Source organism: Balaenoptera acutorostrata, chromosome 1 (assembly GCF_949987535.1).
Source record: "Balaenoptera acutorostrata chromosome 1, mBalAcu1.1, whole genome shotgun sequence".
NCBI classification, from domain to species: domain Eukaryota; kingdom Metazoa; phylum Chordata; class Mammalia; order Artiodactyla; family Balaenopteridae; genus Balaenoptera; species Balaenoptera acutorostrata.
In genome coordinates, this window is record NC_080064.1 from 32,566,360 (window position 1) to 32,590,929 (window position 24,570).

Here is a 24,570-nt window from a genome sequence, read left to right on the forward strand (position 1 = left end):
CTCCACAACGAGAAGCCACTGCAATGAGAAGTCCGCGCACTGCAGCAAAGAGTAGCCCCCGCTCACCACAACTAGAGAAAGCCCGTGAGCAGCAATGAAGACCCAACGCAGCCAAAAATAAATAAATAAATAAATTTATTAACAACAACAACAACAAAAAGCCCCTCCTATCATTCAGGAAATTTCAGGGGTTTTAGGGGCTCTGTGCTAGGTGCTGGGGACAAAGACCAAATATATATATATTATACCACATCCACATAAAGGACACCTGGTCAGGTTCCTCTCAAGAGAGACCTTGTTGGTCTGGAGTAGTGACAGGTTCACAAGGGGATCTTGTAATCAAATCTCACAGCCTCACTTCTATGAGCGGTACCCCTCTGGTTTGGCCTGAGGATGCTGAGGTTGGCTGTGTGTGCATCCACTGCTTAGCTCTGGGAACACAGCAGCACAGGCCTTGTTGTCAAAGAGGGAGACAGACACACACATGACTACAGTCACAGGGTGTGTTTCAGTCAACTGTTGGACTTTGAGGCCATGGCACCTCTCTGAGGGGTAAACAGGACCTCCAACAAGGACAGGTGGATGCCTCCAGACAGAGAAAGGAGAGAACCAAATGAGCAGAGGCAGAGGCAAGAGAATCAAGCACATGGTAAGGGCCAGGGCTTCTGTGTTGGTAGGGCTTGACTTGACATGGCCAGGGCCCCTTGTGAAGGGCTCTAGGAGCCTTGTCATCAGCAGCACTGATTTAAGAAGGGAACTCTAGAGAGTTGAGGTTTGTTCTGAAGAAAGATCATCCTGGGAACAAGTCAGAGGGCGGACCGGAGGGAGAGAGCCACCATCAACTCTTCCTTAGTCTCGACTGCATTAACCTCCTGGTCTCCAGGTTTCCATCCAAATCATTCTGGGCATAGTGGTCAGAGCACAGTTTTATTTTTTTATTTATTATTTATTTATTTGGCTGCGTCGGGTCTTAGTTGTGGTATGCGGGATCTTTCGTTGTGGCACACGGGCTCTGTGTTGCGGCGCAGGCTCTTTGTTTGAAGCCGTGTCCCCTGCATTGGAAGGTGAATTCTTAACCACTGGACCACAAGGGAAGTCCCCCAGAGCACTTTTTTAAAACATAAATGTGACCATGTAACTCCCCATCACAACCTTCAGTAGCTTCTCAAAGCCCCCAAATCCTCCACATGGTTTACAGGGCCCTGCATCAAGCAGCCCCCGCCCACCTTTCCTGCCTGATGTTTCATGCCCTTCCCCTCCCCAACTCCCACACCTGGCCTTTCAGTTCCTTTAACCCACAGAAGTTGTCTCCTCTCCCTGAAACCCTTTTCCCTGCTCCATCCTCTCTCTGGCTCCTCTTCCTCCAGGTTTCAGCTTAAATGTGGCCTCAGGGAGGTCTTAACCAACTACTGTATCTAAAATAAGTGGCCCCATTATTTTGTACCACTTAAGTCAATCAGTGATTTATGTATTAGTTGATTTATTCCAAGAGTCAGCAAACGCTTTTCCCAAAGAGCCAGATGGTAAATATTTCAAGCTGTGTAGGCCCTGGGTTTGCCCTTGCATCCTGAAAGCACCCACAGATCAATACAAAAAGGAATGAGCAAGACTGGATTCCAATAAAATTTTTTTGGAATTTTTAAAATGAAAATTGAATTACATATAATTTTCACGTGTCACGAAATATTATTCGTGTTTCGTTTCTTTTTCTTACCTTTTTTTTTTTTTTTCCAGCTCTTTAAAAATGTAAAAACCATTCGTAGCTCCCGGGTTGTCCAAAAACAGACGGGCGGGATGGCCCGCGGACCGTAGTTTGTTGGTAGTTTATTACTTGCGGACCCCGGCTGACTCCTCAGAGGATTGTTTTCAGCACGACGGAACACGGGCAGCGCCGGGACCATGTCTGTTCACCCACCGAGATACACCTGCTTGGCGCCCGCCGCTCAAACGGAGCCGGAGGCGGGCTCGGCCTAAGCGGGAGTGGGCGGGGTCTGCGAGAGCGGTACCCGGGGGCGGGGCCTTGGAGAAGGGGGCGGGCTGAGCGTAGGCTTCCGGCGGAAGAGTGCGGGAGCAAGATGGCTACTACCAAGCGAGTGCTGTACGTGGGTGAGCAGGCGTGGGCTCTGGGTGGAGTTTGGGCGAACCGGGCCGCTAGTGGGTCGTGGCGTGGAGCTGGACAGGTCTCCGGGTGCGGAGGGCGGCGAGCAGCTGTCTAGGCCGTATCTTTGGCTGTATTGCTTGGCCTCAGGGTGTGAGCCTGAGACGTAACGGTCATTGCAGCTCTTTCCAAGTCCGCCAAGCTCTAACAGGAATCTCTTCACCTCCTGGGCCTGGGGCAGTGGTGGAGGAATATTAGGGACCTCTGAATCCTCGCGCCCATTCACTTCATGTTCACAGCAGTGAGGGCTCAGCCCCCGCTGTTGCCCTAAGCAAAAGAGTTCCCAGACTAGCCGGCTAAAAATGGGAATAACCTCAATAGCACAGTTTGATGAGCGCTTTGGTGGGGACGGACACTGGTGATATGGGCCTGGGTGCGGGGAGAAGTGACTCCTCCGTCTGGAGAGGTGAGAGCAAGCTTTGAGGATGCGGTGACGCCGCAGATGAGCCGGAGTTAGCCAGGTAGCCGAAGTAGAAGCAAGTGTGTTTACTGAAAGGGAGCAAAATCCCAAAGGTGTAAAATAGCCTGACACTTGGAGGCAAGTATATCATTTTGCGGGGAAGCAAAGGGAAAGAGGCTGAAGAGGTGGGCAGGGGCTTATGAACAGCCTTGTGTATACTGCTAAGTTTATACTTTATCATTAGGACAGTGGGAAACGTTTGAAGTAGCTTAACCAGGGAAGTGATGGGTTAAAATCTGCACGTTCCCGGGATCTTTCTGGTTGGCTTTGTGGAGGAGAGGAAGGTCAGTTATGAAGCTATTGCAGTAATCCTGGGGCTAGATGAGGGTCTGAAAGAAGGGTGAAGAGAGGGGTTTGCATCATAAGTAGGTGTGAGGGAGCATATGAGGGGGATGTTTATGAACCCAAAGGACTGGATGGAAAGACCCCTCCCCTTGGTGGTAGCATGCTAACTTTACAGCAGGGACTTCTCAAGATGGGCGGGGTCTTGAGAGAATAGAGGACAGTGTCTCAGAAGGCCCTTGGCTTCTTTGCAGGTGGGCTGGCAGAGGAGGTGGATGACAAAGTTCTTCATGCTGCTTTTATCCCTTTTGGAGACATCACAGATATCCAGATTCCTCTGGATTATGAAACGGGTAAGTCTTTTTATTGTCTCGCCTGCTCAGAATCCTCCTGCAAGGAAAAGAACTTAAAAAAATTTTTTTAAGTCATATCACAGTGCATTCTAAATATGCATTGGGCAACATGACAGTGATCTTGATGCAGAAGGACTGTTCTGAGGCTTGTGGTTGTGAGCTGTAACATGCTTTGCAGAGAGTCCCATCTGTTGCATTTGAGCAAAGACAAACTTTTCAGTTAACCAGTAGGAAGATAGGTTTTGAGCTACACGGAGATCTGTTGTTTCGAACTACCTGCCAGGCACTCTACCGCACCTGCTCCCTTCTTGGCGGCTGTGCTATTAAACAGGGTAGCAGGAAAGCCCAGCTTCAACAGTGGGGCCTTAGCCTCTGTGTACCTGGGGGTAAGCTTTCTATCAATTAGTATCACAGTTGTAGTTCAGTTTTCTATTTTAACCTTTGTTGTCATTTTTAAGATTGGAGTTTTAGGCCCAGCTCTGATAGGGATAGAGTACGCAGCTAGTTTAGAAATCCCACTAGGGGATCATAGATAGAGAGGGAACTTTGGGAGACCCCTGTAAGTTAATGATCACTCAAGAAAGCAGGCTTGGGGCTTCCCTGGTGGCGCAGTGGTTGAGAATCTGCCTGCTAATGCAGGGGACACGGGTTCGAGCCCTGGTCTGGGAAGATCCCATATGCCACGGAGCGGCTAGGCCCATGAGCCACAACTACTGAGCCTGTGCATCTGCAGCCTGTGCTCCGCAACAAGAGAGGCCACGATAGTGAGAGGCCCGCGCACCGCGATGAAGAGTGGCCCCCGCTTGCCACAACTAGAGAAAGCCCTAGCACAGAAACGAAGACCCAACATAGCAATCAATAAATCTTTAAAAAAAAAAAAAAGAAAGCAGGCTTGCTTAGCGACAAAACCAAGCAGGCTTGCTTAACTCGTGAAACCAAGCAGGCTTGCTTAACAACAAAACTATACATCAAGTCAGTGATGCCTGCATCCTGCTGGTTGAGATCAGTAAGTTAATTATCCCTAGGACATGCTTCTCTGCACACACTAAAAACAAAAACATAGGGGAAAGGTGACATTATGCTGAAACCTGAGGTGATTTACCATATTTTAGTGTATATTGCAGCCTTTTTGCTCATTTCCATAGCGCCATGACAGTCCAGGTTGGACCAGATAGGGTCAAAAACTCCCTTGCCCAACCTGTAGGAGGAGTTACTTATGGAAGACTTGAAGAATGAAGAAGAAGGTGGTCTTCTCCCCCTCCCCACTTTTCCTTTAATTATAAAACTGTATGTAGCCCACTGAGTTCTCTGTGGGGCACTCTCTTTCCTGCCCCCTTGTATCTCTCACAAGTGTCCTATACTAATAAATCACTTCTTGCCTGTCACTTTGCTTCTCACTGAATTCTTTCTGGGCCAAGACAAAAGAACCTGAGCTTCATTAAGTCCTAAGACGTGTTTTGAGGTTTTAGCAACCTATGCTCTACTGAGTCCCGAGTCGAGTTGTGCGTTTCAGCTCTATCATCAACCTTGCATATAATTTTAACCTCCCTGGGATCTTTATATGTTATAAAAATGATAAGGTTATATTGACTCTCTAAGGTTAATTGGTTAATTAAACTAGTGTTGTTGTGCACTTGGCCTTTCTGCTTAGATTAGCGTTTTGTTGAGGATAAAGACAGCGTCCTTACCCAGGTTTTAGGATTCATGGTTTATGCACGGTTGATGTTCAAAATGTATGCTTGGAATGAATAATTGATAGGTTAAATGACTTCATTTTTCTAGCTCCTGCACGCAAAGGTTAAGGTTTTAATTTGGCTTTGGTAAAAGAATTGAATGCTGCTTTTAGAGATTAAAACTATAGTTGATTATTCAGCTATGTTCACTACAAAACAGTTTAATATTGCTTGAAATGTTATTTAAACTAGAAAGAATCAAAGAGTAAGATTCCTTCTTCCTAAATAGTTATTGTGTAGAATTTCGAATGAATGGATAAGGCATGCAACTGACTTCACTTTCCTTGTGACCACCTGCTTCTTCCCATTGCCCCACATGATAATTGCTTGGCTTTGTTTGCCTTTTTTCAGAAAAGCATCGAGGATTTGCTTTTGTTGAATTTGAGTTGGCAGAGGTGAGAAAATTCTGTTACCTATGTTAAGTCTTTGGCTTGTGTTATTATTGTTACTGATTACAAAGGGAGCTGTTCTCCATTTGGTTGGGTTTTGGGGCCTCGTGCTGATGCTTCCAGAGAGATAAGAAGTGCTATTTGAAGGAAAGTTTCCCTCACTTAATCAAACTGTAGGCTGTGGTTAACATCGCAGACCTGCCAGATCCTGCGCCTCTTGCTTTGCAGAGCTCTTGTGGCACTGGTGATTATTTCTTTGTCTTCCACTAAATAGCCAATAGCTGAAGTCACACAGGAAGTGCACTTTGTTAGACACATACAACCTGGGCAAGGAGTATAAATAGACCTTTTCCTGTTAGGTTGTGTTTTTTTTTTGGCTACTGAGTATGTTTAGACACCACAAGAAGCATTTGACTGCAAGCCTAAACTTTTTTTTTTAATAAATTATTATTATTATTATTTTCTATACAGCAGGTTCTTATTAGTCATCCATTTTATACACATCAGTGTATACATGTCCATCCCAATCTCCCAATTCATCCCACCACCACCACCACTCCCCGCTGCTTTCCCCCCTTGGTGTCCATACATTTTTTCTCTACTTCTGTGTCTCAATTTCTGCCCTGCAAACCGGTTCATCTGTACCATTTTCTAGGTTCCACATATATTGCAAGCCTAAACTTGTACCTTGTCTTTCCTTGGCAGGATGCTGCAGCAGCTATCGACAACATGGTATGGCTAGGAATCCTCCTTCTTACAGAAGTTGCTTTTTGCTGGTACAGAGGGCACTTATTCATACATGAGTTTGCTGAACCTCCAAAGTTACAAGGTTGCATGGGGAAGTACAGATTATCATCATGTGAAAATATTCACTGTGAATTGATCGCTTTTGATCAATTTGATAATATTGTAAATGCTAACCATCCTTGTTGACCAGTCTCTCACTGGCTGCCCGTGTCTAGGATAGGAAATTGCAAACACAATGCAAATTGATTGCACAATGAAGTTGCATACTTTACAAAAGAGGCAGGATTTCATGAAGTGTTAGACCCGTTAACAATTAAGAAGAGAAATTCGACAAGGATAAAGATAGGTTATGCTACTGATGCAAATGATTGGAATAGCCTGGAGAACTCCTTGGGGAAAACGATGTAGCTCTTGAGTATGTATTCCCTCTTCAAGGTGCTTATGATTTTCACATCAGATAAGAAATGCAAAAATATCATAATGTTGATAATATTTTGTTGGAAAAATACTACAGATTAATCAGCATCCATTACATCTTTGTCCTATAAATTAGCACATAAATCAAATTAAACCTGAATTTTAACTATAAGAAATTTATTTTCATTATTTTTAGTTTCATCACAGTAAATTCCCAATCAATCTTTTTTCCCTTCACTTTTTACCATGAAATTTTCTTCACTGCCGTAAGTGAATTCACATTAAGTGACCTTTCCTGGTACCAATTACCTTAGGATAATAAGGTTTTCCTTTATTCCTGTTCTCTGTTTCCCATTCACCAAACATATTCCTCATCTCTCAGAGAGAGAGAGAGAGAGAGATCATTTCTCACCACTTAAAGCTGATCTTGACTTTTGAAGGTGAACTCGGGTACTTGGAAACTGCATTTATCCTTGTAATTTCAGAGTGCTCTGAACCCAGAGTCACCTTTGGAAGCACAGGTCATTGGTGGTATTGAAAGAAAGGTCAGATACACGCTACTATATATAAAATAGATGTACAACAAGGACCTACTATATAACACAAGGAACCATATTCAATATCTTATAATAATCTACAATGGAAAAGAGTCTGAAAAAGAATATATATATATACATGTATATATATGTGTGTGTGTGTGTGTGTGTGTGTGTGTGTGTGTGTATATATACACACACATATATATGTAAAGTATAACTGAATCACTTTGCTGTGCACCTGAAACATCGTAAATCAACTATGCTTCAACTTTTAAAAAAAAAAAGAAAAGAAAGAAAGGAGGTATGTGATGGCTCCAGGGAGGAAATTCCCTGCAACCTACAGGCTGCTTTGCAGCAGGTGCATAGCTTGGGTGCTAGGGGCTCAGGGATTAAGGGAGAACAAGTCATGAGCCTGTCTTGGATTTTTCAGAAGGATATGGAAAGCTGTCTGACTTTGTTTTAACCTAACAGAGTTTAAGCAGCTGGATTTTCAATCTTTTCAGAATGAATCTGAGCTCTTTGGACGGACAATTCGTGTCAATTTGGCAAAACCCATGAGGATTAAGGAAGGCTCTTCCAGACCAGGCGAGTGGGAGCAATACAGATTCCCCATCACATCGTCCAGTTTGGCCTTGGTTGCCTTTCTGTCCCGATTTGCTTGCAAGTGGGAGCTGAATGCTACTCTGGTGGACAGGAGTATAGCATGGTTTACATTGGCGAAGGACATGTGCCACCTTTGTCGGGAAATAAAAAGAGTTTGAGCTTCTCAGCCAAGCCAGGGTAATTGTTTGCTTTATGAGAGAAACCCAGCCTGATCTCTTACCTGTCCCTGTTTTCTGAACACTCCTGGCAGGTTCCGTCAAGGGCTGGGACTGGCAAAGGCTGCACCTGTCCCTGGGGCATAGCTTTTTCACTTAGTCCTGCTAAGAGCCGGGCTTCAGGGCTGGCAGTCCCTGAAAGGTGGGAACTTTCCTTACCCGTGGGAGTTCCCAAAGTGCAGTCCTCTGGCCGAGAGGGCCACAGAGTATGTTCTGCTTTGCTGACCAAAGCAGCTACTTAGCAGCTGGCTGATAGCTCGAATTTGTTCTCATTTGCCTGCCTCTTTCAGTTTGGTCCGATGACGACTGGTTGAAGAAGTTTTCTGGGAAGACTCTTGAGGAAAATAAAGAGGAAGAAGGGTCAGAGCCTCCCAAAGTGGAAACTCAGGAGGTGAGATTGAAGGCTGGCACTTCCCACAGGAGACTTCATTTTTTAGGTTTTTATGGAAATTTGCAAACATATATACAAAAGCAGAGAGAATGAAAAATGAACTTGTAGTGTTTTGGTGGAGGTGCTAATGAGTGAAGTAAAGGGAAGCTTTAGGCCTCTTGTCCTTGTGCTCTGCACGAGGAGCTTCTCAGCTCTGCTCGGGTTCTGTTCTGTGATTGCCGCCGACGAGGAGGAAGCCTGAGGTGAGGAGGGGTGGTGAGCGCACCACTGCAGCCCTCCTCATCAGTGCCCCCTTCACTGGAGCTTCCTGTCCTGATGCAGGGGAGGCAGGGCTGGGTGGGGGTACCTTCCCGGCAGCCTGGGCACAGGTTTGAGGTTCTTCCTTTCAGAGAACCCGCCTTGGCACTTCCTCCTGATTCTCGGCGTACCTCTCTAACCATTGCCTCTCAGGCTGCCTCTCCCCTTCTTGTAAACGTTGTTCTTCTGAATTTCTTGACTCACAGCAGCCCTCTCCCCTCTCCTCCAGAACAGTGGCAGTCACTCTCCTGTGCTGTTGACTTTCCTGGCCTCTGTTTCTAGTCCTGAGCTTCAGACGTTTCTGCTGCAAGTCTCGCCCTCCCTTCTCTAATCCTGTTCTTCCTGTGTTCTCAAACTCACCAGCTTGCCACCATCCATCCACATTGACCTAAGCCAGAAATCCAGATGCAAAGCAGAGCACATAAATGGCCCTCACAGTCAGTGGAGTAACCCTAGGTCACTCTAGACCCCTCTTTAAAATAGAGCCAGAACATCATATTCTGCCAAGTTTTTCTCTTAAATCTTCCTTGAATCCATCCTCCCCTGATTACTCCATCGTCCCAATGTAACTTCTTGTCTCATTTGGATAATTGCAATAGCTTCCTAACTAGCCTTCTGGCTGCAGTCTTGCTCTCCTCCCATCTTTCATAAAGGCAGCTAGAATGATCTTTTTAAAGCATATCATGGATCATCTGACTCTCCTGCTGAGAACTTTTCAGTGGCTGCCCATCACCTGTCCCGGGAGATAAAGTCGTGGGGGACTCTCCCGACCTTGACCCTGCCCACCTCTCACCTTGCAGTCCCCACTTTACGCTCTTGGTAAAACCAGTCTTTGTATTTCTCTGTATGTCTTTGCTTTTGTAAAGGCTATGCAAGTGCTTATTGCCTTTCCCTTTCTACTCAGTAAATTCTGTGAGGATAGGGGCCTCATATTAATAAAGGCCGTGTTAATAAAAATGTGGAATGTGAGGTGGGGTAATGTGATTAAGAACATGGACTTGGTTGCGGGGTGGAGGGGCTTAGGTGTGAATTCCAGCCTTACCACTTAGCACCTCTGTGACCTTGGGCAAGTTACTGAACTTCACTGCACCTCAGTTTCCCCATCTATGAAATGGGAATGATGGTAGCACTGATCTCACAGGTGGTTGTAAAGATTAAATGAGCTGATTACCTAAAACGTTCAGAATAGTACCCTGTACATGGCAAGTGCTATGTGAGTATTTGCTGTTACAACTATGCTACTACTGTTGTTAACAGCAAATAATAGTCACAGTATCCTCAGTGCCCAGCGTGATACCTCAGCGGGTTTGTTAAACTGAAGCACAAACAAGAACACTTGAGTTTTCTCTTTGGAGCAAATGTGACAGCTGTAATAAATATCTCCTCTGCCCAGCCTCGTCTACTTGGAGTATAAAGCAAGGTCCCAACCACCTCCATTCTGAACACTTAGGCCCTCCTTGCTTCCACTGCAGCCAGCCTGTGGATATGCAGGACCAAGCATAGAGGAAGGGGGTGGTGTTGCAGAAATGGGTCTGTTTAACTGACTAGGGTGGGTGGGCTTGAACTGGGGTTGAAGTTGTTGAGAGTTGTGTGTTTTGGGCCAGAAAAGCATTGTTCTGTGACTGCAGGGGAGGGTGAAGGCGAAGCGAGCTGACGTGTCTGAGGCAGTGAGATGAGATAAAATGCCTGAGGGGTGGGGCTCCGGGTAGAGGGTGCTGAGGTCTCCTGTCACTGGGTGTCCAGCTGGGGGCTGTGGCCGTGGCCTCCGCCTTCTGCAGCCCCATCAGGACCCAAGGCCTTCCCTGTCGGTGCCTTGCTCAGCCCGCTCGCTGCAGTGGGTTCTGGGGTGTCTTCAGAAGAACACTCGCTCTCCTAGTCGGGGAGTCAGGCTGTTCTCTCTAACCTGGCCATTTCTCCTGCATCTAGGGAGAGCCCGCTGTAAAAAAGGCCCGGTCAAACCCTCAGGTGTACATGGACATCAAGATTGGGAACAAGCCAGCAGGCCGCATCCAGATGCTCCTGCGTTCAGACATCGTTCCCATGACAGCAGGTGAGTAGGACTCCGGTCAGGATGGCCGGGAAGCTGGGAGCTGAGCAGTGAGCCTTTCCAAGGTTCTCAGTGCCTTAGTTCTTGTGTCCTTGACGTTGTTTCTGACCTGAGTTGATTTGCGGCATCTCAGATCCTGGGATCTATTAACAGATGAGTCAGAGCATGCATTTTTGAAGCTTTAGAGGTGCTGGTTTACTACTTTTTTTTAATATAAATTTATTTATTTTATTTATTTATTTTTGGCTGCGTTGGGTCTTCATTGCTGCACGCGGGCTTTCTCTAGTTGCAGCGAGCAGGGCAAGCAGGGGCTACTCTTCATTGCGGTGCCCGGGCATCTCATTGCGGTGGCTTCTCTGGTTGCGGAACACGGGCTCTAGGCACGCGGGCTTCAGTAGTTGTAGCATGTGGGCTCAGTAGTTGTGGTGCACGGGCTTAGTTGCTCCACAACATGTGGGATCTTCCCAGACCAGGGCTCGAAACCATGTCCCCTGCATTGGCAGGTGGATTCTTTTTTTTATATAAATGTATGTATGTATGTATGTATTTATTTATTTATTTTTGGCTGTGTTGGGTCTTCGTTTCTGTGCGAGGGCTTTCTCTAGTTGCAGCAAGCAGGGGCCACTCTTCATCGCAGTGCGCGGGCCTCTCACTATCGTGGCCTCTCTTGTTGCGGAGCACAGGCTCCAGACACGCAGGCTCAGTAGTTGTGGCTCACGGGCCTAGTTGCTCTGCGGCATGTGGGATCTTCCCAGACCAGGGCTCGAACCCGTGTCCCCTGCATTAGCAGGCAGATTCTCAACCACTGCGCCACCAGGGAAGCCTGGCAGATGGATTCTTACCACTGTGCCACCAGGGCAGTCCCTGGTTTACTACTTTTTTTTTTTTTTTTTTAGGTCCCATTTGTTTATTTTTGTTTTTATTTCCATTACTCTAGGAGGTGGATCAAAAAAGATTTGCTGTGATTTATGTCAAAGAGTGTTCTTCCTATGTTTTCCTCTAAGAGTTTTATAGTGTCCAGTCTTATATTTAGGTCTCTAATCCATTTTGAGTTTATTTTTGTGTATGGTGTTAGGGAGTATTCTAATTTCATTCTTTTACATGTAGCTGTCCAGTTTTCCCAGCACCACTTATTGAAGAGACTGTCTTTTCTCTATTGTATATCTTTGCCTCCTTTGTCATAGATTAGTTGACCATAGGTGCGTGGGTTAATCTCTGGGCTTTCTATCTTGTTCCATTGATCTATGTTTCTGTTTTTGTGCCAGTACCATATTGTCTTGATTACTGTAGCTTTGTAGTATAGTCTGAAGTCAGGGAGTCTGATTCCTCCAGCTCCATTTTTTTGCCTCAATACTGCTTTGGCTATTCGGGGTCTTTTGTGTCTCCATACAAATTTTAAGATGATTTGTTCTAGCTCCGTAAAAAATGCCATTGGTAATTTGATAGGGATTGCATTGAATCTGTAGATTGCTTTGGGTAGTATAGTCATTTTCACAATGTTGATTCTTCCAATCCAAGAACATGGTATATCTCTCCATCTGTTTGTAGCATCTTTAATTTCTTTCATCAGCGTCTTATAGTTTTCTGCATACAGGTCTTTTGTCTCCTTAGGTAGGTTTATTCCTAGGTATTTTATTCTTTTTGTTGCAGTGGTAAATGGGAGTGTTTCCATAATTTCTCTTTCAGATTTTTCATCATTAGTGTATAGGAATGCAAGAGATTTCTGTGCATTCATTTTGTATCCTGCAACTTTACCATATTCATTAATTAGCTCTAGCAGTTTTCTGGTGGCAGTTTTAGGATTCTCTATGTATAGTATCATGTCATCCGCAAACAGTGACAGTTTTACTTCTTCTTTTCCAATTTGGATTCCTTTTATTTCTTTTTCTTCTCTGATTGCCATGGCCAGGACTTCCAGAACTATGTTGAATAATAGTGGTGAGAGTGGACATCCTTGTCTCGTTCCTGATCTTAGAGGAAATGCTTTCAGTTTTTCACCATTGAGAATGATGTTTGCTGTGGGTTTGTCATATATGGCCTTTATTATGTTGAGGTAGGTTCCCTCTATGCCCACTTTCTGGAGAGTTTTTATCATAAATGGGTGTTGAATTTTGTCAAAAGCTTTTTCTGCATCGATTGAGATGATCATATGGTTTTTATTCTTCAATTTGTTAATATGGTGTATCATATTGATTGATTTGTGTATATTGAAGAATCCTTGCATCCCTGGGATAAATCCCACTTGATCGTGGTGTATGATCCTTTTAATGTGTTGTTGAATTCTGTTTGCTAGTATTTTGTTGAGGATTTTTGCATCTATATTCATCAGTGATATTGGTCTGTAATTTTCTTTTTTGTAGTGTCTTTGTCTGGTTTTGGTATCAGGGTGATGGTGGCCTCATAGAACGAGTTTGGGAGTGTTCCTTCCTCTGCAATTTTTTGGAAGAGTTTGAGAAGAATGGGTGTTAGCTCTTCTCTAAATGTTTGATAGAATTCACCTGTGAGGCCATCTGGTCCTGGACTTTTGTTTGTTGGAAGATTTTTAATCACAGTTTCAATTTCATTACTTGTGATTGGTCTGTTCATATTTTCTGTTTCTTCCTGGTTCAGTCTTGGAAGGTTATACATTTCTAAAAATTTGTCCATTTCTTCCAGGTTGTCCATTTTATTGGCATAGAGTTGCTTGTAGTAGTCTCTTAGGATGCTTTGTATTTCTGCGGTGTCTGTTGTAACTTCTCCTTTTTCATTTCTGATTTTATTGATTTGAGTCCTCTCCCTCTTTTTCTTGATGAGTCTGGCTAATGGCTTATCAATTTTGTTTATCTTCTCAAAGAACCAACTTTTAGTTTTATTGATCTTTGCTATTGTTTTCTTTGTTTCTATTTCATTTATTTCTGCTCTGATCTTTATGATTTCTTTCCTTCTGCTAACTTTGGGTTTTGTTTGTTCTTCTTTCTCTAGTTTCTTTAGGTGTAAGGTTAGATTGTTTACTTGAGATTTTTCTTGTTTCTTTAGGTAGGCTTGTATAGCTATAAACTTCCCTCTTAGAACGGCTTTCGCTGCATCCCATAGGCTTTGGGTCGTCGTGTTTTCATTGTCATTTGTCTCTAGGTATTTTTTTCATTTCCTCTTTGATTTCTTCAGTGATCTCTTGGTTATTTAGTAACGTATTGTTTAGCCTCCATGTGTTTGTCTTTTTTACGTTTTTTTCCCTGTAATTCATTTCTAATCTCATAGCGTTGTGGTCAGAAAAGATGCTTGATATGATTTCAATTTTCTTAAATTTACTGAGGCTTGATTTGTAACCCAAGATGTGATCTATCCTGGAGAATGTTCCGTGCACACTTGAGAAGAACGTGTAATCTGCTGTTTTTGGATGGAATGTCCTATATATATCAATTAACTCTAACTGGTCTATTGTGTCATTTAAAGCTTCTGTTTCCTTATTTATTTTCATTTTGGATGATCTGTCCATTGGTGTAAGTGAGGTGTTAAAGTCCCCCACTATGATTGTGTTACTGTCGATTTCCTCTTTTATAGCTGTTAGCAGTTGCCTTATGTATTGAGGTGCTCCTATGTTGGGTGCATATATATTTATAATTGTTATATTTTCTTCTTGGATTGATCCCTTGATCATTATGTAGTGTCCTTCCTTGTCTCTTGTAACATTCTTTATTTTAAAGTCTATTTTATCTGATATGAGTATAACTACTCCAGCTTTCTTTTGATTTCCATTTGCATGGAATATCTTTTTCCATCCCCTCACTTTCAGTCTGTATGTGTCCCTAGGTCTAAAGTGGGTCTCTTGTAGACAGCATATATATGGGTCTTGTTTTTGTATCCATTCAGCCAGTCTATGTCTTTTGGTTAGGGCATTTAATCCATTCACGTTTAAGGTAATTATCGATATGTATGTTCCTATGACCATTTTCTTAATTGTTTTGGGTTTGTTTTTGTAGGTCCTTTTCTTCTCTTGTGTTTCCCACTTAGAGAAGTTCCTTTCACATTTGTTGTAGAGCTGGTTTGGTGGTGCTGAATTCTCTTAGCTTTTGCTTGTCTGTAAAGCTTTTGATTTCTCCATCAAATCTAAATGAGATCCTTGCTGGGTAGAGTAATCTTGGTTGTAGGTTCTTCCCTTTCATCACTTTAAGTATATCATGCCACTCCCTTCTGGCTTGCAGAGTTTCTGCTGAGAAATCAGCTGTTAACCTTATGGGAGTTCCCTTGTATGTTATTTGTCGTTTTTCCCTTGCTGCTTTCAATAATTTTTCTTTGTCTTTAATTTTTGCCACTTTGATTACTATGTGTCTCGGCGTGTTTCTCCTTGGGTTTATCCTGTATGGGACTCTCTGTGCTTCCTGGACTTGGGTGGCTATTTCCTTTCCCATGTTAGGGAAGTTTTTGACTATAATCTCTTCAAATATTTTCTCTGGTCCTTTCTCTCTCTCTTCTCCTTCTGGGACCCCTATAATGCGAATGTTGTTGCGTTTAATGTTGTCCCAGAGGTCTCTTAGGCTGTCTTCATTTCTTTTCATTCTTTTTTCTTTAGTCTGTTCCACAGCAGTGAATTCCACCATTCTGTCTTCCAGGTCACTTATCCGTTCTTCTGCCTCAGTTATCTTGCTATTGATTCCTTCTAGTGTAGTTTTCATTTCAGTTATTGTATTGGTCATCTCTGTTTGTTTGTTCTTTAATTCTTCTAGGTCTTTGTTAATCACTTCTTGCATCTTCTCAATCTTTGCCTCCATTCTTATTCTGAGGTCCTGGATCATCTTCACTATCATTATTCTGAATTCTTTCTCTGGAAGGTTGCCTATCTCCACTTCATTTAGTTGTTTTTCTGGGGTTTTTTCTTGTTCCTTCATCTGGTACATAGCCCTCTGCCTTTTCATCTTCTCTGTCTTTCTGTAACTGTGGGTTTTGGTCCACAGGCTGCAGGATTGTAGTTTTTCTTGCTTCTGCTCACTACTTTTTAATAATAGTTTTTTCTTTAATACAAGTAAATGTGTATTCATGGTTTAAAAAAAAAAGTATACTCACATAAATATATTCCAACAATATTGAAGGCAATGAATTGAAAACCTAAGTCTTTCTTTCTTCTCCACATGTAGTCCTACTCTTCAGAAGTAACTACTGTTAACTAAGTTTCTTGAGTATTTTTCATTTGCTAAATACTGACTTCTATTTATTCTTCTTTTAATCTAAATTTTATTATATAGACATATAGTTTAGAATGTTAATTCCACAAAGCTTGTTTTGAAAAACAGCAGTGCCCCCATGCTGTCCTCCCATCCTGCCCCATCCCCCCCTTTGCTGCTTCTCAGAGGCAGCCAATTTCAACTCTTAGCTGATTCTTTAGGTTTTTACCTCCATGTTGGTAGATAACAGATTTATGTTGCTACTTTCTGGGTTTTTTTCATTTTAGACATCTATTGGCTTCCCACTTCAGAAGATAAGGAATTAGCTTTTTAAATCACATTCCCTGCTCCTTCATCCTCCTTACATTGTTACCATAATTTTGTTGAGGTCATAGGTTATTCTAACTGTGTAAGCATCATACTGTGATAACTTCCTTTCATACAGAGTACTTTGTTTTCCCTGGAATTCATAATTGTCTTGTTTTCACATTTGCTTAGTCTTCTGTGCATATATTCCTGAGTCTCTCTGAAATTCTCCTGCTTATATAAATCTCTCATCATGTTCAAATACATCAGATATTCTGTCAATTTCACTGTTCCTCCTTGGAGCCTTCTGACCTCCTCTGGCCTGGACCAGTTGCTTTCCAGGCGCCACTGCATAGCTATTGTCATGGGATCTCCTATTTTCGCTTATGTTGGAACCTCTGTTGTCTTTTTTGGTCTATTCTCTTGTTTCGGTAGAAGACATACTTCTGTAGCTTCTGGAGAAAAGAGCTTGGAGGGTAAGTTTTTTGAGACTGATGTGTGAAAATATCTACTTTCCCACTTGATGGTTTGGTTGTCAAATTGTAGAGGAGTCTAATATTCTGATTCTTGGTCCTTTATACAAAACCTTTTTAAAATTTTCTGCCTAGAGCTGAGCTGTTCAGTATGGTAGCCACTAGCCACGTGTGACTATTTAAGTTTAAATTAATTCAAGTTAAATAAAATTAAAATTCACTTCCTCAATTACACTATCCAAATGCTTAATGGCTGTTAGATAACACTGGTCCAGAGGCTTGGAGGGTCTCTTTGTCCTGTGTTCTGAAACGGTGTGCCTTTGGAGTAGATCTCCTTCCATTCATCATGCTGGATATTCAGTGGGCCCTATTGTGTTAGTTTTCTCTTGCTGCTGTAACAAATTATCACAGACTTAGCAGCTTACAAGAACATAAATTTATTAACTGTTATGAAGGCCAGAATTCCAACACAGGTCTCACCAGGCTAAAATGAAGATGATGGCTGGGTTGCTGCGTTCCTTGCTGGAAGCTCTAGGGGTGGATCTGTTTCCAGAGACAGTGAGGTTGTTGGCAGAATTCAGTTTCCTGCATCTGTAGACTGAGGTACCCATTTCCATGTGGGCTGCCAGCTGAGGGCTGTTCCCAGCTTCTAGAGGCTTGTGGTCCCCTTCTTCTATCATCGCAGCCAACAGTGGTAGATCCAGTCCCTCTCATGTTTCGATTCTCTCCTGCCTCCTCTTCCATCCACTTCTAACTCTCTTTCTGACTACAGATGGGAAAGGTTGTGATTGTATTAGGCCCACCTGGATAATCTAGGCTACTCTCCCCATCTCAACATCCATAATCTTAATCACATCTGCAAAGTACCTTTTGCTGTGTACAGCATAACATAGTCTCAGGTTCCAGGGATTGGGACATAGATATCTTTGGGGAGCCATTATTCCGCACACCACACCCATCTATCAGGGCAGTCCTATCTTTTGGTTTGGGAAAATTTCCTTGGATTATTTCTTTGCATTTGTCCCTTCTGATTTCTCTCTTCTCTCATTCTGGAACCTTCCTAAATGTCCTTTTTCATAGCATCCTGTGCTTATTTCATGCATGTACTGCCATTTCATCTTGGGAGATTACTAAAGCTTCTTTTTCCTATACAGCTTATGTTTCAGGTTACTTTTTTCGGAGTTTTAAAATTTTGTTTTTGCTTTGTTTGTTATTGGTCTGTTTGCTTGTTTTGGTCTTTGCTTTTCACATTAGATGCCTTTAAGACTAGGGCGCTAAAAATCTGCTTGGAAACTCCCTAGATATCGGTAAGGCTTGCTGACTGAGGCTTCCACTGCAAGGTGATTCTCTCTCTCTCTTGGACCCTGGATGGTAAGTATTCCTGAGTTGTAGTCTCTTGGACAAAGCAGAGTCCACAGAGAAGACTCTAGTCTCTTGCTAGTGGTCCTGTTTCCAGCTCTTTGCCATCATGGTTGGGGGGCTGGGAACAGTATATAAACTTCACTTGATCTCCGTTTGTCATTATGGTACCTCAGCCCTTGGCTATGTGTAGTGCATCCCAGAGCATAGGCCCTCTGCTTTAACATACCAGAAGGTAGACCTCCAGCCGGCAGCCAGGGCCAGGGAAGAGAGAGGATCTGGAGGCTAGCTACTTTTTTAAACAGGCTTTCAACCACACTTACTGTTTTTAGAGCCATCTTCATTCTTGTCTCTGAGCTTTTGGCATTTCTGCAGCATAAATCGAATTGCTCTCGGCTTTACCAACTTAAGCTTCAGGTTTGTTAGGTCTGCTATATCAGTTATGGCTCATCTATTTGTCTTCTAGGTTTCAAAGATTTTTTTTTTTTTTTTTTAATGTTGATGCCCAGGCCTTACTCCCAGGGATTCTGATTTAGTTGGTCTGGGCTGTGGCCTGGACATCAGGATTGTGTTTTTTTTTTTCTTATTTATTTATTTATTTGTTTGTTTGTTTGTTTGTTTATGGCTGTGTTGGGTCTTCGTTTCTGTGCGAGGGCTTTCTCTAGTTGCGGCAAGTGGGGGCTGCTCTTCATCGCGGTGTGCAGGCCTCTCACTATCGCGGCCTCTCTTGTTGCGGAGCACAGACTCCAGACGTGCAGGCTCAGTAGTTGTGGCTCATGGGCCTAGTTGCTCTGCGGCATGTGGGATCTTCCCAGACCAGGGCTTGAACCCGTGTCCCCTGCATTGGCAGGCAGATTCTCAATCACTGCGCCACCAGGGAAGCCCGGTTTCAAAGATTTTTGTTGCTTTTGTCTTTTCTCTTGCTCCTATTTTTTTTTTTTTTTGGTCATTTTATCCATTTTTTAAGTGTACAATTTACTGGCATTAATTGCATTCACAATGTTGTACAACTATCACCACTATTTTCAAAACTTTTTCACCACTCCAAACAGAAACTCAGTACCCATTAAACAACAACTCCCCATTCTCCTCTCCCCTTAGCCCCTGGAACATTTAATCTATTCTCTGTCTCTCAGAATTTGCTATTCTAGACATTTCATATAAATGGAATCATACAGTAGTTGTCCTTTTGTGTCTGGCTTATTTCACTTAGCATCTGTGTATCAATGTTTTGTTCATTTTTATGACTGGATAATATTCCATTGTCTGGATAGTCCACATTTTGTTTATCCGTTCATGTGTTGATGGACACTTGAGCGTTGTTTCCACTTTCCAGATATTGTGAATAATGCTGCTGTGAACGTTTGTGTACAAATATGTGTGTGTGTGTTTTTTTTTAATATAAATATTTATTTATTTTGGCTGCGTTGGGTCTTCGTTGCTGTGCACGGGCTTTTTCTAGTTGCAGCGAGCGGGGGCTGCTCTTCATTGCAGTGCATGGGCTTCTCATTGCAGTAGCTTCTCTTGTTGCAGAGCATGGGCTCTAGGCTGCAGGCTTCAGTAGTTGTGGCATGTGGGCTCAGTAGTTGTGGCACGTGGGCTCAGTAGTTGTGGCTCGTGGGCTCTAGAGCACAGGCTCAGTAGTTGTGGCGCACGGGTTTAGTTGTTCCGTGGCATGTGCGATCTTCCCGGACCAAGGCTCGAACCCGTGTCCCCTGCATTGGCAGGCAGATTCTTAACCACTGCGCCACCAGGGAAGTCCCCAAATATGTGTTTAAATCCCTGTTTTCAATTGTTTTGGGTGCCTACCTAAGAGTGGAAATGCTGTGTCATATGGTAATTCTAGTTTGACTTTTTGAGGAACTGCCAAACTGTTTTCTACAGTGGCTACACCATTTTACATTCCCACCAGCAATGTATTAGGGTTCTAATTTCTCCACATCCTCACCAAAACTTGTTTTCTGTTTATTACAGCCATCCTAGTAGATGTGAAATGGATCTCATTGTGGTTTAGATTTGCATTTCCTTAAGGACTAATGATGTGGAGCATCTTTTCATGTGCTTAGGGGAAGGAGCCGTTTGTGTATCTTCTTTGGAGGAATGTCTATTCAAGTCTTTTGCCTATTCATTTACTGGGTTGTTTGTCTTTTTGTTGTTGAGTTGTAGGAGTTCATTATATATTCTGGATGTTAAATGCTTAAGAGATAATGATTTGCAAATATTTTCTCCCATTCCCTGAGTTGCCTTTTTACTTTGTTGAGAGTGTCCTTTGATGCACAAAAGTTTTCATTTTGATGAAGTCTAATTTGCTTATTTTTTCTTTTGTTACCTACACTTTCGGTATCACAATTAAGAAACCATTGCTGGGACTTCTCTGGTGGTGCAATGGTTGGGAATCCGCCTGGCAGTGCAGGGAACACGGATTCGAGCCCTGGTCCGGGAGGATCCCACATGTTGCAGAGCAACTAGGCCAGTGCACCAAAACTGCTGAGCCTGTGCTCTGGGGCCCGTGAGCCACAACTACTGAGCTCGTGTGCCACAACTGCTGAAGCCTGCATGCCTAGAGCCCGTGCTCTGCAGCGGCAGAGGCCACCGCAATGAGAGGCCCGCGTGCAGCAATGAAGACCCAACGCAGCCAAAAACAAATAAATAAATTTATAAAAAAAAAAAAAAGAAACCATTGCCAAATCCAGAGTCACAAAGAGTTGCTCCTGTGTTATTTTTCTAAGATCCTGTTTGGTTTTTCTTTTAAAAAATTGCTTTACTGCCAGTTTAGTGTGGAACAGAGCTAGAATGCATGTGTTCACTCCTTCTTTAACTAGAATTCCCTCTAATCCTTCAAGATGTCAGTATCTCAAAGGTTTATAATGAGCATGTCATATTTTGAAGTGAAAATGTGAACATTAAACAAATACAACAGTTTTTCAGAGCCTAGTTAGAGGTTTCATTGGTTTGTTTTTTAACCCGGGTACCTTTTCCTTTCTCGGCGCCAGAGAATTTCCGCTGCCTGTGCACCCATGAGAAGGGCTTTGGCTTCAAGGGCAGCAGCTTCCACCGCATCATCCCCCAGTTCATGTGCCAGGGCGGCGATTTCACCAACCACAATGGCACTGGGGGCAAGTCCATCTACGGGAAGAAGTTTGACGATGAAAACTTTATTCTCAAACACACGGCACCAGGTGGGACCCGATCAGTGGCTGGTGATCAGTGGGCTGGGCTGGGCAGGATGACTGTGTCGGGGGAGTGATGGGCTGAGGTTCTGGCTGACAGGTTGGGGGGCTGGAGGAGACCCACCCAGTGAACAGAGGAGAGGCGTTCGGCCTGGCTAAGCAGAGTGAGCTTGTTTCCATTCATGTACTGCCCGTCCCCCCACCATGTCCTCACTCCCTGTCGACCTAGCTTACATTCTGTGGTCGGCCAGTGTAAGCCCTTGTCTTCCCTCAGCCCCACTACCCGCCTCGCTCTGTCAGACTCTTCCAGTAAAAAATTTCAGTGGTTGGTCCCCCAGCAACTAGAAAAAACACAGAACTGTACTGAAATTTATGACCGAAGCTCTGCAGGAGGCCCTCGGCAGCTGTACTAGATAGAGCTCCCTAGTTAACACTCAGTCCTGGTCAGAGATAACAATTCCATCCCTTCCTTCATTCCCAAAGCCTTCACGTCACCCTCTGCCTCAGCTGATGCTTGGCCTCCTGCATCTGTCCACACATGCCCGCTCTGACTTCCCTCCAAGTACAGGGGCTGAGCTGTCTTTCCTCTGCTCGTGGCCTGGACCCCTACTCCTCTCCCCTACTTCGGAACCTGGGTTCTGTGGATGTGCCCCTGCAGCCTTGTCTAATGCATTTCCCCTGCTCTGCTAGGTCAGTCCATCAGCACAAAAGTGCGCGGCGTCAGTCTTACCAAAAATCTTTGACTCGTGTACCCCCTCAGCTGTCACCCATGCCTCTGGTCCCCTTTGTAAGCAAAACTTCTTGAAAAAGTTATGTAGACTCCCTGCCTTCCATTCTCTCTGTCCCCCTCTAGACACACTTCTAGTGCCCCCTGTCCACTGAAGCCACTCTTCTCAAAGATGCTGGCAGCCTCCATCGTGCCAGTAGTCAGCTCCGGGTCCTCATTCCACTCCCCCTCCCAGCAGCATTTACGCTCCTCCCTCTACTCCCAGACATCCTGAGGGCCGGGAGCAGGGTGGAGGGGGCCGACGTGGTCGTTCTCTCCCCCAGGCCTGCTCTCCATGGCCAACTCTGGCCCAAACACCAACGGCTCCCAGTTCTTCCTGACATGTGACAAGACGGATTGGCTGGACGGCAAGCACGTGGTATTTGGGGAGGTCACGGAAGGCCTGGATGTCTTGCGGCAGATTGAGGTGGGCGGCCGCCCGGGCCCCCGGGGCACAGCCGTGTGGTAGGGCAGGAGCGGGGGCTCCAGGGCCTGGAGAGAGAGGCCACGGCTGCTGCTGGGGGGCGGGTATCCTGAGCTGCCCTTTCCTTTCCACCCTCCCTCCCTCCCCTGATTCCTCCTCTTCTGTTTTGCCTGCAAAGGCCCAGGGCAGCAAGGACGGGAAACCCAAGCAGAAGGTCATCATCTCCGACTGTGGGGAGTACGTGTGAGAGGGGAGCTGTCAGCCCGGGGAACCGGCAGCCAAGGTGTCCCGTTTGCAGCAAGCAGGGCTTTGTGTCCTGGCCCTTCCTTGGGGTCAGCGTGGGGCAGCTCCTCTGCAGGCACGGCCTGGGCCGCCTCTGGCTCTTCCCCAAGTGGGGCCGTGGGCCAGGGTGCTGCCCTCCCCACCGTGGACGGCTGTGCGTGCCCTTTCCAGTCCAGGGCCTCTCCTGGGCCCACTTGTGTGGATCCTAGACGTTTTCTTCTGGTAAAATAAATTCTAGTTTTTGTACTGCTGCCTCCAGCTAGTTCCTGGGAGTTGTCAGAGGTTACATCTAAAGCTAAACTGTCCCCCGAGACAGGTTGGTGAAGGAATAGGAAATAGTGTCTTCCCCACAGCTTTTCTTTCTTCCCTCCAACAATTCCCTGAGATGTTGGGTGATATATCTTCAAGCCAGATACCCTTGTCAGACCATTGTCAAGACTGTGGTATTTGGGGAGATCACGGAAGGCCTGGATGTCTTGTGGCAGATTGAGGTGGGCGGCCGCCCGGGCCCCCAGGGAATCAAAGACAGTGGAAAAGTTCCTATCTACAGTGCCTCCACTCCCAAATCATTCTGCCAGTCTCGTAGCCAGTGGATGTACTGCTCAGTCTCCGTGATTCATTTGCTTATTTGCTCACTTTCATTCTACAGGTTTTTTAAAGGATATTTTATTACTCAAAATGCCTTCTCCATGCCAGGTGCTGTACCTATTTGTCAGGAGACAAGAGGTCAGCAAACCCGTTGGGTCTAATCCAGCCCACTACCTGTTTTTGTGAATAAAGTTTTATTGGGTCATAGCCACACCCATTTGTTTACATATTGTCTGTGACTGCTTGCTCACTGCAGTGACAGAGTTGAGTAATTGGTGACAGATACTGTATGGTCCCTGTATTAGAGTTCCCAGAGAAACAGAACCAATAGGGTGTGCGTGTATGTTCATAGAGAAGAGATTTATTTCACGGAATTGGCTCTGCAGTCATGCTGGCTGAGAAGTCTGATAGCTGCAGGGCAGGCCAGCAGGCTGGAGCCCCAGGAAATAGTTGATGTTGAAGCTTGAGTCCAAAGGCCGTCTGGAGGCAGAATTCCTCTTTCCTCAGGTGATCCCAGCCTTTCTGTCTTAAGGCCTTCAATTCATTGGATGAGGACCACCCACGTTATGAGGCGGTCATCTGCTTTACTCCAAGTCTACTGATGTAAATGTCAATCACATCTGAAAAATACCTTCACAGCAACATCCAGACTGGTGTTTGGCTAAAAAGTTGATACCATGGCCTAGCTATAGACACAAAATTAACCAACACCGTCCCAAAGCCTAAAATATTTACTATCTGAACCTTTGCAGAAAGTTTGCTGACCACTGATGAGACAAGTGGTCTCACCCATGCCGAGCTCACAGTCTGGTCCCTGTGTGCAGCCACTTCCTGGAGCTCAAGTCAGGCTGGCTTCTCTCCGCTCCCCCTCCATGGACTGGTCAGCCAAGTGCCTTTAAAGAAATCCTGACCTACTGAAGGCACTGAGCAGAGACTGAGCCCTGTAGCCACTAGATACCTCCCTGTGGGGTGGGTTACTCAGACCATTCAGAGTCTACCCGGCTGGGCTTTTACATGTTGAGTAGAAATCTGGACAAGGCAGGAGTGTGGCCTGTTGTCCCCTGGCCCTGGTGGCCCCAGGAGAGCTCCTGCTGAGAGACGATGGCACTCTGGCTCTACCTCTGGCTCCCATGTGCCGAGTGGACTCCTGGCCCTCAGCTGAGCCCCCTTTGCTGCAGTTGACCAGGTTTCTGTCTGCTCGGGCCTCAGATGTACCACAGTGACCCCTGATCCTTATGGAGCTGCCGAAAGAGACCCCCCACCTCAAGGCCCAGGCGCCCCCTCTGAGTGCAGACTGTGGCCGTCACAGGTCAGTCTGCCTGACTGCCCACAGCGTTAGGGCAGGCTTTAGTGAAGCAGGGTGATGGCAGTGACTTCAGGGCTTTTATAAGAGCCAAGAAAGGATATGTATGAGGAGCTTAGTACAGCCAGCC

General features: G+C 44.9%; 1 protein-coding gene across 5 annotated transcripts; it reads left to right on the top strand.

Moving 5' to 3' along the window:
* Positions 1 to 2,049: 2,049 nt before the first annotated feature.
* On the top strand, positions 2,050 to 23,350 carry PPIE (peptidylprolyl isomerase E). Of its 5 annotated transcripts, none has more exons than XM_007164716.3 (10): positions 2,055 to 2,106; positions 3,155 to 3,253; positions 5,338 to 5,381; positions 6,081 to 6,107; positions 7,582 to 7,663; positions 8,187 to 8,287; positions 10,511 to 10,634; positions 20,901 to 21,086; positions 22,128 to 22,270; positions 22,446 to 23,350. In XM_007164716.3, exons 1-10 carry the CDS (start codon positions 2,076 to 2,078, stop codon positions 22,512 to 22,514), a joined length of 906 nt encoding a protein of 301 aa, XP_007164778.3. In that variant the 5' UTR covers positions 2,055 to 2,075; the 3' UTR covers positions 22,515 to 23,350. The 5 variants fall into 5 exon arrangements, with proteins under 5 accessions (XP_007164780.2, XP_007164778.3, XP_007164779.3 ...); XM_007164717.3 differs by having other exon boundaries at positions 22,128 to 22,222; XM_057551472.1 differs by lacking the exons at positions 2,055 to 2,106; positions 3,155 to 3,253; positions 5,338 to 5,381 and having other exon boundaries at positions 6,095 to 6,151.
* Positions 23,351 to 24,570: the final 1,220 nt, after the last annotated feature.